Source organism: Nyctibius grandis, unplaced genomic scaffold, assembly GCF_013368605.1.
Source record: "Nyctibius grandis isolate bNycGra1 unplaced genomic scaffold, bNycGra1.pri scaffold_52_arrow_ctg1_1, whole genome shotgun sequence".
NCBI classification, from domain to species: Eukaryota; Metazoa; Chordata; class Aves; order Nyctibiiformes; family Nyctibiidae; genus Nyctibius; species Nyctibius grandis.
Genome location: NW_027167599.1, coordinates 55357 through 68818, shown reverse-complemented (window position 1 = coordinate 68818; position 13462 = coordinate 55357). Strand labels below are relative to the sequence as shown.

Genomic DNA, 13462 nt, shown 5'->3' with positions numbered 1-13462 from the left:
TGTCCCTGCCCGTGGCAGGGGGGGTGGAACTAGATGATCTTTAAGGTCCCTTCCAGTCCAAACCATTCTATGATTCTGTGATTTAAAATCAGCATTTGTGTCTAATAGACCCAGTTCTACTGTGAGCTTGTCCCCATAGTCACAGGGAGAGGAGGAGAAAAGACACATATACTGGTGAGGAAGCTGAAGAGGAGCCAGCAGTGTGCCCTGAAGGCAAAGACAACCAACATACCAGCTCCCATAGCACAGATCACTGAAAAAGTTGAGATCTGAGGAGAACCAGGTCACAATGGTCATCCCTGCCCTGGGCCCTGGATGAACTGGGTGAAATATGTTGACCCTGGTGGCCAGTGAAGCCTCACACAGCTGCTCCTTCCCTTACTCTCTCCCCAACCCAGTAGGATGGGGGCAGAGAATACGAAGAGTAAAAGTGGGGAAAGTCATGTGTCAAGATAAAAATAGTTTAATAAGGGAAGGAAAGAGGAAGAAGGAAGAAAGAAAAAAATAAAAAACTAAAACCAAAATAATGTGATGCCAAGGCAATCACTCACCACCTTCCACAAGAGCATCCATGCCCAGGCGGTCCCCAGGCAATGCTACCCCGTCAAAAAACCCCTCCCCTCCATTTTTATTGCTGAGCATGATGCTATATGGCATGGAGAATCTGCTTGGTCAGTTCCAGTCACTTTTCCGGGTCGTGTCCCCTCCTCACCACCTTGTGAGCCCCCAGCCTACTCGCTGGGGACAGAGTGAGAAACACAGAAGGCCTGATGCTGTGCAGACACCTTTCAGCAACAGCAACATCACTGGTGTGTTCTCAGCACTGTTTTCGTCACTAATCCAAAGCACAGTACCTTATGGGCTGCCATGAGGAAAATGAACTTCATCCCAACCAGACCCGGTAGTGGGGAAGGAGGGCTGAGGAGGAAAGCCTGATCCTCCAAAGATGAAGGGACTGGGGCAATGGAGCGGGTGTTGCAGCATCTGTCCAAGATGTAGGGTGAAGAGAGAAGAGGAGTTTGAGCTGGAGCCAGAGGAGCACAGCTGGAGCAGGGCCTTGCTCATTTCTCCAGGAACAGGGGAGGGAAAGGGGAGGGGAGGGAGATCCAGGTGATGGTCTTGTTTTAGCCCTCAGAACAAGGAACTGCTTGTGTCACTCCAGCCTCTCCACCTTCCCTTGCAGCAGGAGAAGCAAAGGCTTCCTACTCAGCTGCTCAGCTGCTGCATCCCCAGCTGGTTCCTGAGGCATGCCTGCAACAGGGTCTGGCCAGTGGAGGGGAGAGGAGTGCATGGCTGTAACCTACATGAGCCACGCAATAGAAATGGCCCATTTTTCCTTGGCAGTACAGTGAAAGTAGACCTTCATTAGTGGCTGACACATGAGCTTCATGCTCTTGAAATGTGCACGACAGGGGGAGACGACTCCCATCCTGGGAACCCACAGTGAGAAAGATGCCCTCATGGTGGCCCTTGGAAAATATTCACATATTAGGCCAATATCTTTCTCATCTCTGCCAGAAAAGAAAAACCTTGACACTTCAATAGTTCCCACACATAAGACCACCAAGTTGTTTATTATCAAGGAAAAAGCAAACCCATGACATTTTCAACATTGATTTTTAATCAATGATATTTCTGTCCAAGGACCTTTTGCTTTCTTCCCCTTGCCACTCCCCAAGCAGTCTCAGTGGAATGCAATTCTGATGAGCCAGCTGGTATCCAGAGCTTTCAAAGGAGCTAGAAGCGTCTTCTGTCTGTGTCACCAAGGTAGCATGAGGTCTGGGTGCAGGCCAGGACTTTCCTGATCATTTTCCTGAGTGCCTCCCTGACCTCCCTGTTCCGCAGGCTGTAGATGAGGGGATTGACCAGGGGCGTGAGGACGGTGTAGAAAAAGGAGAACACTTTGTTGAGCTGCCTCAGCGGGGCTCTTCTAGGCAGCATGTAGACAACAAAGAGGGTTCCATAGAAAAATGGTGACGAGATGTGAGGTGAGAGGAGCAAGTGGAGAAGGCCTTCTGCCTGCCTGTGCTGGATGGGATCCTCAGATGGCAGCTATGATGCACACATAGGAGACCAGTATGAACAGGAAGGGGAAAAACTACATCCAAGGTGCCAAATATAAAAGAAACCAATGTGACTGCCTCTGGTGTCACTGCAGGCAAGCTCCAGCAATGGGTAAGATCACAGCAGAAGTGGTCAATTGCCTTGGGGCCACAAAACTGCAACTGGGATAGGAGGACTGTGATCACAACCACCAGCAGTGAACCTCCTAGCCAAGATGCAGCTGCCAGGTGTAAAGAGACCTTCCAGGTCATGAGGCTTGCATAGAGCAGCGGCTGGCATATGGCCAAGTACCGATCATAGGACATGGCTGCCAGCAGGTAACACTCGGTAGCCAAAAAGGAACCAAAGAAGTAGAACTGAGCCATGCAGCCGTGTGCAGAGATGCTGCTGTCCCCAGTCAGGAAGCTGGCCAGCAGCCCTGAGCAGGATGGTGGAGCTGTAGCAGGTCTCCAAGGAGGAGAGATTGCCCAAGAAGAAGTACATGGGGGTGTGCAGATGCTGGTCTGCCACCACCAGCAAAGTGATGAGGCTGTTCCCAAGCACGGTGAATGAGTAGATCACGAGCAAGAGGAGAAAGAGCAGGTTCTGGAGCATGGGGACGTCACATATTCCCAGCAGCACAAAATCCATGGATGATGTCCCATTGTCTCTTTCCCCTTCGGCCATGCAATGTTTTATTTCCTCAGGGGCTGCGAGAAAGAAACACATTTCAGCATTCACCTTTGACATTTTTGTGTGCAGGACACTATTCTCTTCACATTACTATTATGTGTTTCCTGCTTCCAGAAATCAGAAAAAATGTTCTTCCCGATGGTTAAAGAGCACTCACCCCAGCAGACCCACTGCAGACTCTAGAGGCAAGCTGCCCAACATAAGTTCTTCTTTCTCACTGGGGAAAAAAATCCATGATGTGCATTTGCTCACACAGAAACAGACAAGGTTCCTGTGCCTGGGGGTATGCCCAGGAAGGTGTGTTACATGTGTTGAGGATCAACATCCTTCTGCTCTCAGGAAAGACAAAATGTGCCTGAGGAAACAAACCCCAATCTCCAAAAAAAACCTCATTGTGTGAAACGTCGTGACAGACACCACCTTTCCTCCAAAGCAAGGGATGGGCAGGGTGAGTGGCCAGAGCTCTCTGAATGTCACGGTTTAAAGCTGGGCTGGCTATTAAACCGGTGGCAGATGCTCACTGTTGACCCCCCCCGATCCCCCCAGAAGGGGAAGGGAAAGAGAAAAAGGAGAGAGACTTATGGGTTGGAAAGTTAAAACAGTTTTAATAAACTATAATAATGAAAAAAAAAAGAGTACAATAGTAATACTGGAATAATCAAATACATACAAATATATACAAAACCAAGATCGAGCTCCCCTGATGTTGGCCACGTCACCACCGGCACTGCAGGGCAGGCTCCAGGAAGGCCCAGGCTGGGCCCAGCGACGGACGGGAACTGGGTTCAGGGATGCACGGATCGGGATCGGGGCAGCAGGAAAACAGACAGAGTCCTCTTGGGACGCCGGCCATAGCAGAAGGGGACGAGAAGGGAGAAGAAAGGGCGGAAGGCTCAAGCCGCCCGAAGGCTCAGGCCGCAGAAGCCCCAAGCAGGCAGAAGCCCCCAAAACCAGAACTCTGAGACCCCCGTGATCCCCCCGCTTTATCCTGAGAATGACGTGTGTGGGATGGAATCCCTTCGTTGGTCAATTTTGGGTCACCTGCCCTGTCCACTCCTCCCTGCAGGTGCGACCCCCTTTGGCTCTTCACTCGTAAGCAGGGAGGAATTTAGCAGTGACCTTGTTTTCTCTGAGAATAAGGACAGCAAGGGCCTTTCTGTGTAACATTCCTACTGGTACCTCAGTATAAACTTGGAGCGTCATCAGTCCTGGAAGCAGAGACTGTCTGCAAAACATGCAGTGAGTTTCATTTTGTGCAGTTACTTAGAAGAGACTTGGCTGAAAGGAAAAATCACTGAAAGGAAAATTGGCCTGGTTTAGGCCCAACCAGGACACTGAAACACTCACATGAGGAGGAATGGATTCCCACCCCACTTCTTCCCCACCACCACACAGGCCCATTTCTTCCATTGCGAAAGGGCAGATCAGGAGTTACTGGCTCAGATGAACAAGGAACTGTGCCGTGGGACTGCCAGGGAGATGCTAAAAACAACACTGTGGGTCAAAATGTAAATAAAAAGTGACACAGAAGTGATCAAAAAAAAGATAGGGAAGGGGCAACTGGGAGCCAACCAAGCCACATGGGAGAGTTGTGCAGGGAGGAAGGCTGTGAGCGAGAAAGAAGACAAATCCAGGCTCTTGTCAGTGGTGCCATGAAGAAAGGGCACATGGAAATACAGGAAATTCCAGTTAAAGTCCAGGGGATCAAACTCTGCAACAGGTTGCCCAGGGAGGCAAGGCTCCATCCTTGTGGATATTAAAACTCAACTGGGCATGGTCCTGAGCCACCTGCTCTGGCTGACCCTGTTTTAGGAGGGGTTGGACCAGATGAAATCCTGAGGTGGCTTCCAAGCCCAGCTTCTCTGTTATTCTGTGAATGAGAGCTGCTGGGCTGAACCATTTGCTTCATCTTTTTCCCTCCTCAGCAATGGCTCCTGAGGACTTTGGGCTCCCTGCCTGCAAATCCCAGCCCAGCAGCAGGACCTCAGCGTGGCCAGCTGCGCTCCTGGGGTTCCCTGAGAAAGCGGGACACTGAACAGGGTGTCCTCAGGGTGCCTGGGTGTGAGGTGGGACAGGGTCAGGGTCAGGGGCATGGGCAATGCCAGGGACATGCTGCAGCACATGATTGGAGAAAGCTCATGCCCGAGACACGCAGCTCTCCACAAGAGCAGTTCCCTCCAAGGGTCTCACAGCCACCTCTTGGGCTGGAATGCATTTCTGCCAGCGGAGATAATCACAGGAACCGTTCTGAGAGTTTGCCAAAAGCTACTCAGAATGACCGATACCCCAGCCCTCTCCACTGCACGGGAGTGAGAAAGCTGAGAGGTGCAGAACAAAACCGACATGATCATAATGCCCAGAGACTGAGAAAACTAACAACAGCAACAACGACGAGAACCAGAACAAGAGAACAGTGAAAGAGCCCCGTGAGTGAAGACGTGAAAGTCACAGGCAGTCGGGCCCCACACAGCCTGCCCAAACGCTTTGCCCACCCAGCCGAGCTGGGAGAGTGTCCCCGGGCTGTCCCTTGGATCTGCAGTGCAGTGCCAGGGGCTCGGGGGTGTGTGGAGAAGGAGGGAGCTGGGGTGGGAAGAAATGCAGGAAAGGAGAAGGCTGAGACTCAGGTCTCTGTGCTCTGATTTCTTCTGTTCAAAGACCCAGCAGACTGACTAATAACACCCAGCCTTCACCCACCCTTCAGCACACCCAGCACAAACCTGCAGTCCTCACCATGAAGCAGTGACATCTGCTCTGATGGATCATGCAATGAAGCCCAAAGTCGGGGTCTCACCTTCTGCCTCTTCCCTACCATTTCTAGACTTCTCAAAACTCACTGCAAACCCTGAGCCAGTGGCTTGTGTTCCTCTGCCATTGTCCCAGCAGCTCCTAAGGTGGGTCTCCAGAAGTAGCTCAAGGCTCCCTGCTCTCTGAAGTGTCCCAGGGTTTATGGCACAAACGAGTCTCTGAAGGTTCCTGCTCCAGCAGGTCCCCCCTGAGGATTTGCAGAGAGTAAAAACAATATAATTGACTCCCTGGTGGGGTGGAAGCTCTGAGGTTGTGGGGACTGTGTCAACAGCTCCAGGCAGTGATGACGTCCTGGAAAAATGATGTAAACTGGGGCAGAGCAACTGAACCAGGGACAGCTCTGAATTTGGTGAGCAGGACAGGAAAGTTCCCGGAAATGTCATTCACCTCACTTCCCTGCAGATGACTGCATCTTCATCAACTCACATAGAACTAGAAACCCTCAGACCTTCAGAGGCAGAGGGGCCTGGCTTGTTGAGAGCTGAAGGCAGCAGAGCAGTATGTCCTTCCAGAGAGGATTCCTCTCTCCAGCACAGGGGGTGCACAGGGGCCTCCCTCGCTCTTTACTAGCCAAGGGGAGCAAGTGGGCATGACTCCTGCCAGTCCTGTTGGACATGTGGCTCAGGAGAACCATCTCCTCTGCCTCTGCCCTGGCTGGAAAGGCAGGAGAGGGAGGTCCAGTGGACACAGACATTTGTGCTGTTGCTCCTACGGCCAAGAGATGACTCAGAGTTTATCTTGGGAGCCTCACACTGAAATGTAAATGCTGGGGCTCCAAGTCCAAGTGGGACATATGCACTCCTCATCCTGTTGGTGATGGTCAAGGAAGAGAAGGAACTCTTCTGCCAGCACAGTTTATGTCCTTTCTTTGGACACTGAATGCTTTTGGTATGTTTCTCTGCTCCCTGCAGAGATTGCAGATACCCAAAGACATCAGTAATGACCCCAGGAACCCATGACCAGGCTATCCCATCCCATTTCTATTTGTTAGCTCCCATCTGCGTGGTGTTTACCCAACAGCTGGACCCCTCCATTCCCATCTAATTCAGTTGCTAACGAAGCCCTCAGTGGGCTGCGTCAGCTCACTGCTTCCGAAACTGGGCTGCACAAGTTGCACTCAGGCCATTGTGCGTGGTGGCAATGGAGACAAGCTTCTTTCCTTCTCTTGCCTCCCACCTGGCTGTCTCATCTGGAGGAAAGTCCACCTGATGAGCCACAGGCCTGAGAAAATGGCATCTGCTCTCACTGAGCAAAGCAGGTTCTTTGCCAGGAACGCTCTGGCCACAGGATGTATGGAAAGGAGTAAAAGTTTTATTTAGTCACAGGTGTAATTTTGATTAAAGGTGCTAATTTAAGATGCTACTTATATTCTTTGAATGTAAGAATATTCTTTGGTTTGCTATATCAAAAATATATGATGTTCTTTGAAGTGTTAGAAATGCATAGAAATATGTTATACATCTTTTTGATACACCTTGAAATGTTATAGCAAATAATAAATATATACACATGTGTATTTATATACACATGCATATATAAAGAATATACATGGTTGTGTTACATTCTTTGATATGTTACCAGTCTCTAAACAGTCACCATCACTACCAGGCACCTCAAGTACCAGGGCTGAATGCATGCATTGGATTGATTGAATACAAGTTCAATTAGAGCTTGATTTGGCTGCTACAGTCAAAGATAACAAAAAAATTTTCTACAAATACATTAACAGCATAAGGAGGGTCAAGGAGAGCCTCCACCACTTGCTGAATGAGGAGGGTAGTGTCGTGTCAGGGGATGAGGAAAAGGCAGAGGAGCTCAATGCCTTCTTTGCCTCGGTCTTTAATGTCAGAACCGGTTGTCCTCGGGAGACTCGGTCCCCAGAGCCTGAAGTTAGGGACGGGGGGCTGTGTGAACCTCCCGTAATCCAGGAGGAGATGGTTAGTGACCTGCTGTGCCAGTTGGACACCCACAAGGCTATGGGCCCGGATGGGATTCACCCCAGAGCAATGAAAGAACTGGCAGATGAACTTGCCAAACCACTCTCGATTACCTACCGGCAGTCCTGGTTAACTGGAGAAGTTCCAGCTGACTGGAAATTAGCAAATGTAACGCCCATCTACAAGAAGGGTCGGAAGGACGATCCAGGGAACTATAGGCCTGTCAGCTTGATCTCGGTGCCAGGCAAGGTGATGGAACAGATCATCCTGAGTGCCATTACACGGCACATGCAGGACAATCGGGGCATTGGGGCTAGCCAACATGGATTCGTGAAAGGCAGGTCCTGCTCGACCAACATGGTCTCCTTCTATGACCAAGTGACCCGCTTAGTAGATGAGGGCAGGGCTGTGTACGTAGTCTATCTAGACTTCAGTAAGGCATTTGCTACTGTCTCCCACAGCATCCTCCTAGACAGACTGGCTGCCTGGGGCTTGGATGGGTGGACTCTTCGATGGGTTAAAAACTGGCTGGATGGCCCGAACCCAGAGAGTGGTGGTGAATGGGGCAAAGTCCAACTGGCGGCCGGTCACTAGCGGTGTTCCCCAGGGCTCAGTGCTGGGGCCGGTGCTGTTCAATATCTTTAGAGATGATCCTGACGTAGGGATTGAGTGCACCATCAGCAAATTTGCAGATGACCCCAAGCTGTGTGGGAGTGTCGATCTGCTGGAGGGTAGGAAGGCCCTACAGAGGGATCTGGACAGGTTAGATAGATGGGCCGAGACCAACGGCTCGAGGTTCAACAAGAACAAGTGCCGGGTCTTACACTTACACAGGAAGACGCTCAGGCTCCAGCACCTCATGCCTATTCTTCAGGGAGACGCGGGGAGGGGAGGAAGGTCGGGATGGGATTCTCCTACCACCCCGAGCAGGGACCTGCCTCCATTCCCCCCCATCCCCTAAGTCTCCTCCTGCTCCTTGTGGAGGAGGAAGAGGATCCTCCACTTCCCGGGGAGCATTAGGCCCGTCTGTTTTCCCCAGGGCAGGCAGGGAACAGCACTGCCTGCCAATCTCTTCCTGGGATGCTCTTGTGCTCCTTAACCTTTCCACCTCCTCCTTGAGTTGTGCCACCAAGGAGATCAGGTCATCGACCTGTTCACACCTCACACAGGCAACATCTCCGTTACCCTCGAGTGCCAGGGCCAGGCTCTGGCACTCCCTGCAGCCTGCCACCCGCACCTCCGCATGCTACTGCGGCAGGTGCGTTTGGGTTGCCATGTCCTTTCTGGCACCCGCAGAGGACTTAGGACTCCGCCGAGTGGAAACCATTCCTGGACTCTCCTCTTGGAAGGAGAGACAGCACCTTCCTGCCCGCCTACCCTGCTCGCCCTGCCTGCGCAAACTGCCGTGCAAACTGCCACACCTGTTTGCACGCTCCTGTTCGCCGAGCTCCGGGTCGCTCGTGCTCCCCAGGGGCCCTTCAAATCTCCCGCAGTGCCTCCGGCTACGCTCCCTCCTCGCCTGATTCGTTGCCGGGAACTTCCGGGTCCAGACGGGACACGGGGCTGCTGCTTGAGTAAACTACCTGGTACAGCCCGACCTCACCCTCGCCCCGGACTCACCTCAGTCGCTGCCACTGCTGCCGCTGCTGCCGACTGATAGCGAATCCTGCTTTAGGCCAAGGGCTTCCAGCTCGGGATGAGATGCCTGCATTGCCTCAGCTGAATCCTTACACAGGAGAAACCAACCTCATCCTTGTCCCACTCTGTGTGTCCTTTTTTTGTTTTGGGACAGGAAAATGGTGTTTTCCAGAGGGGAACATTTACAGATTTTGCAGGCAACCATGCTCTGGTAGGACAACTGTTGTGGAGCAAGTCCAGAGGAGGCCACGAAGATGATCAGAGGGCTGGAGCCCCTCTGCTATGGAGACAGGCTGAGAGGGTTGGGGCTGTTCAGCCTGGAGAAGAGAAGGCTTATAGCAGCCTTCCAGTACCTGAAGGGTCTACAGGAAAGTGGGAGAGGGACTATTTACAAGGGCATGTAGCGATGGGATGAGGGGGAATGGTTTTAAACTGAAAGAGGGGAGATTTAGATGAGATATGAGGAAGAAATTCTTTGCTGTGAGGGTGGTGAGACACTGGCCCAGGTTGCCCAGAGAAGCTGTGGCTGCCCCCTCCCTGGCAGTGTTCAAGGCCAGGTTGGATGGGGCTTTGAGCAACCTGGTCTAGTGGAAGGTGTCCCTGCCTGTGGCAGAGGGGTTGGAACTAGATGGTCTTTAAGGTCCCTCCCAACCCAAACCGTTCTGTGATTCTATGATTCTACGACAAACCATGCTGCTGGATTCAGTGTCTCTCTGCTGTTTAGAGAGGGAGAATTGATGATTACTTCAGTCGACTTCAAAGTACTTTCCCCAGGGGTGACCCTGCTGCCTTTCAGGAGCTGTCAGCCCTGGAGCGCCAGGGAAATCTCTGGAGGGAGACTAGCATTGTAGAGAAAGCTGTGCCTTGGGCTGGTCCCTCTGCTCCTGAGCTGGGCCGAGCTTCTGGGGCAGGAGCAGGTGATGGCAACTGGGCAGCACTAGAGAGAGACAGCTCTGCCTAGGAGCAGCAACTCTGCAAAGCACAGCAGGGCTGGGGCCACTGCCCACGGGTGACAAGGGGAGAGGAGAGAAATGAGAGAGATGTTAAAGGCAATGTGGAGTGGCAGGATGCTGAGAGTTCACTGGGGGAGAAGCCTTCACAGCCCTTATGTTGTAAGTCTCTGGCTGCAGGTGAGTATAGACGAGTATCCTGGAGGGGTCTTCTAGAGCTGGCACATCCCAGGGCTGATGTTCTCTGGAGCAGTGTTTATCTGCCAAACTGTCAGAGGGACAGGGCACGATGTCTCCCTTTTCCTGGGGACAGCTGTGGGAGTGTGAAGCTGGGTGTGCACCCAGGGGTGCCCAGGGCTGTCCTTCAGTGCAGTCACAGCTGGTCAGGCAGGGTCATTCTGCTGTTGAGAGAGTGATGCATGGGTCAGGGCTGCTCACAGCTGCTGCTCACAGCTCCTGCTCACAGCCTAGACATATCTGGAAGGGACTTTTCATGAGTACGATCAAGGCAGCGAGAGGAAATGCTTAATTTCAGGGGATATAGAGGCACCTTCTGCTATCCCCTGCAGTGTAGATCGCTTCCTCTGAGCAACACCCCTTACCTCTCCTCTCCCACCCAGCAGAGCCTCTGCCCCCACAGCCATGGAGTCCAGGGCTTCAGTAGCCTCCTCATCCACCTGAGCACCAGAAGAGGTGAAGTGCCTCTCTCCTGCCATGTCCCCATTTCCCACTGCACGGCACAGGGGTTGAAGGTAAGTGCCCGGCAGTGTCACGGTCTGGGAGGTGGCGTGCACAGCTGGGAAAGGGGAAGGCTTTCCTGAGTGCCTGGCTGTCTCTCCGCTAGCCTCTCTCGGCTGGATCATGACTGTGGTTTTTCTTGTGTCTCCACCTGTCTGTGCTGCTTATGCTGTTGCTGTCAGGCCCACTGTGGGTGGGAGTTTCAGCTGAAGAGTCAGAACGGAGCTTGTGGATCCTCCCATGCAGACCTATCCATGGGAATCAGGTGCTCCAGCTTTCCTCTAAGCTATGGGGCTCTGGGCCATGGGGTCAGTGGGCATGGGGAATTAGCTGGCTCTCCCTTCATGAGATACCATCATTAGGACACTCGCCTAGCTCCTTGGGGTGTCCTTCCAAGCTGGGAGCTGCCCTCCAAGACTTCAAATCTCTCCCACAGCATCTGTGCGTTACCTGATGGAGAAGTGCAGAGATGCCAGGGGTAGGTAAATGCCGCTGGGCTGGTGAAATGAACTCTGTGTCCTTGGCAAGGAGTGGGGTGGTGGAACTTTGTTCAGGCACCCGAAGGCAGGGTGAGACAAAGGGTGGTCTGCAGTGGATCCCTCTGCTCTCAGCAGTGCCTGTTTTCCTCTCAGGGTAACACAGGAGTGCCTCAGCTCAAGAAGAAGCAAGCACAGGGCAGCTGGGAACTAGACCAATGGACAGCCCAGCTTGCCTTCCCCTGCACTAAGCGACAGAGAGTCCTTTTGCCTCTCAGGACTTGCAGCTGCTCAGCCTGAATACAACAGAGGTGCTCAGGATGTCTGATGTCAGAGAAGACTCCCCAGAAGAGATTGGGCTGGGTTGGGGTTGGGGGGAGGGCAGGGAAGAGCTTTCTGAAAGAAAAAACACAAACAAAAGCCTAAAACTCCTTTATGCAGTCATAAAGGCTGGGGAGAATGTATGAGAAAAGTCTTTGGTTTTGCAGAGAGAAATCTGTCCTCACTTGTCGCTGTCTTTTCCTTCTGGCACAGGACCTTGGGTCCATAGGGAGAGAATGTCCAACAGCAGCTGCATCACTGAGTTCCTCCTCCTGGCATTTGCAGACACACGGGAGCTGCAGCTCTTGCACTTCTCGCTCTTCCTCAGCATCTACCTGGCTGCCCTTGTGGGCAATGGCCTCATCATCACTGCTGTAGCCTGTGACCACCACCTCCACACCCCCATGTACTTCTTCCTCTTCAAGCTCTCCCTCCTCGACCTGGGTTACGTCTCCACCACTCTCCCCAAATCCATGGCCAATTCCCTCTGGGACACCAGGGCCATCTCCTATGGGGGATGTGCTGCCCAGGTCTTTCTCTTTGTCTTTTTCCTTGGAGCAGAGTGTGCTCTTCTCACCGTCATGGCCTATGACCGCTACGTTGCCATCTGCAAGCCCCTCTACTACAGGACTCTGGTGAGCAGCAGAGCTTGTGTCCACATGGCAGCAGCTGCCTGGGGCAGTGGGTTTCTCGATGCTGTGCTGCACGTTGCCAATACGTTGTCACTACCACTCTGCCGTGGCAATGCCCTGGACCAGTTCTTCTGTGAAATCCCCCAGATCCTCAAGCTCTCCTGCTCAGACTCAGACTATCTCAGGGAAGTTGGGGTCCTTGTGGGTAGTGCATGCTTAGTCTTTGGGTATTTTGTTTTCATTGTGCTGTCCTACGTGCAGGTCTTCAGGGCCGTGCTGAGGATCCCCTCTGAGCAGGGACGCCACAAAGCCTTTTCCACGTGCCTCCCTCACCTGGCCGTGGTCTCTCTCTTCATCAGCACTTCGTTTTTTGCCTACCTGAAGCCTCCCTCCATCTCTTCCCCGTCCCTGGACCTAGTGGTGACTGTTCTGTACTCAGTGGTACCTCCAGCTTTGAACCCTTTCATCCACAGCATGAGGAACAGGGAGCTCAAGGACATGATGAAGAAATTGATCCTATGGGCCTTGTTCCACCAGCAGTAACCTGCCTCCCCTTCTCTGCAGAGGACCCAGAGCTTGGCTTAGGCCAGGCCTCTGCTTTTTTTTTCCTGTGATAATCATAGTAACAGGTAGCTGCTTGGCATCATACCACTTCTCTAGAGGCTTCATCCTGTTGTGTCTGACCCTTTCACAAATGCTTTGGACACTGTATCAGATCTGGGCTCCCTAATAGCATCTCAGCAATAAAAGGGGTCTCCTGAGTGCAGTGCCTGAAGGCTGGGCTCTCCTTATAAAGCTGCTGCCAAGAACAAACCCAAGGAATTGGACTTTTAAAGTGTCTTTTCTCATTCTTTTCTCCTTGTGTCGGGGGCGATAAGCTTGTGGCATCTCTGAGACCTATTAGACCCCAAGTGCTGCTTTTAAAGAATGTATTCCTGGTGTCCAAGGGCCATGTAGATGCTGCATGAGCTCTCCGTTACCTCTTCAGGCTGCCACATGTCTAGCAGGGCGGATGGCATATATTGTTCCCTGTGGAAAGGAGTTTGGAGGGGTCAGGAGAGAAAGGACACTCTCCCTGTGCCCTGGGGTGGGCAGTGAGTGGACACTCTGAAGATGAAACGCTCCTCAAAGGTGAAGTTCTCCCAGAGTAAAGCACTAAATCCAGATACCCACAAACCATGACCCTGCAGTTCTATGGGAGCCAGTGAAAATGCAGCAGGCACAGGGAA

The 13462-nt window shown here is 52.4% G+C and overlaps 1 protein-coding gene and 1 pseudogene across 1 annotated transcript; one reads left to right on the top strand and one right to left on the bottom strand.

Moving 5' to 3' along the window:
- Positions 1-1737: 1737 nt before the first annotated feature.
- On the bottom strand, positions 1738-2730 carry LOC137677420 (olfactory receptor 9G19-like; annotated as a pseudogene).
- A 9107-nt stretch (positions 2731-11837) lies between these two features.
- On the top strand, positions 11838-12776 carry LOC137677419 (olfactory receptor 14C36-like). Its single transcript, XM_068424725.1, has one exon. It carries the CDS (start codon positions 11838-11840, stop codon positions 12774-12776), a length of 939 nt encoding a protein of 312 aa, XP_068280826.1.
- Positions 12777-13462: the final 686 nt, after the last annotated feature.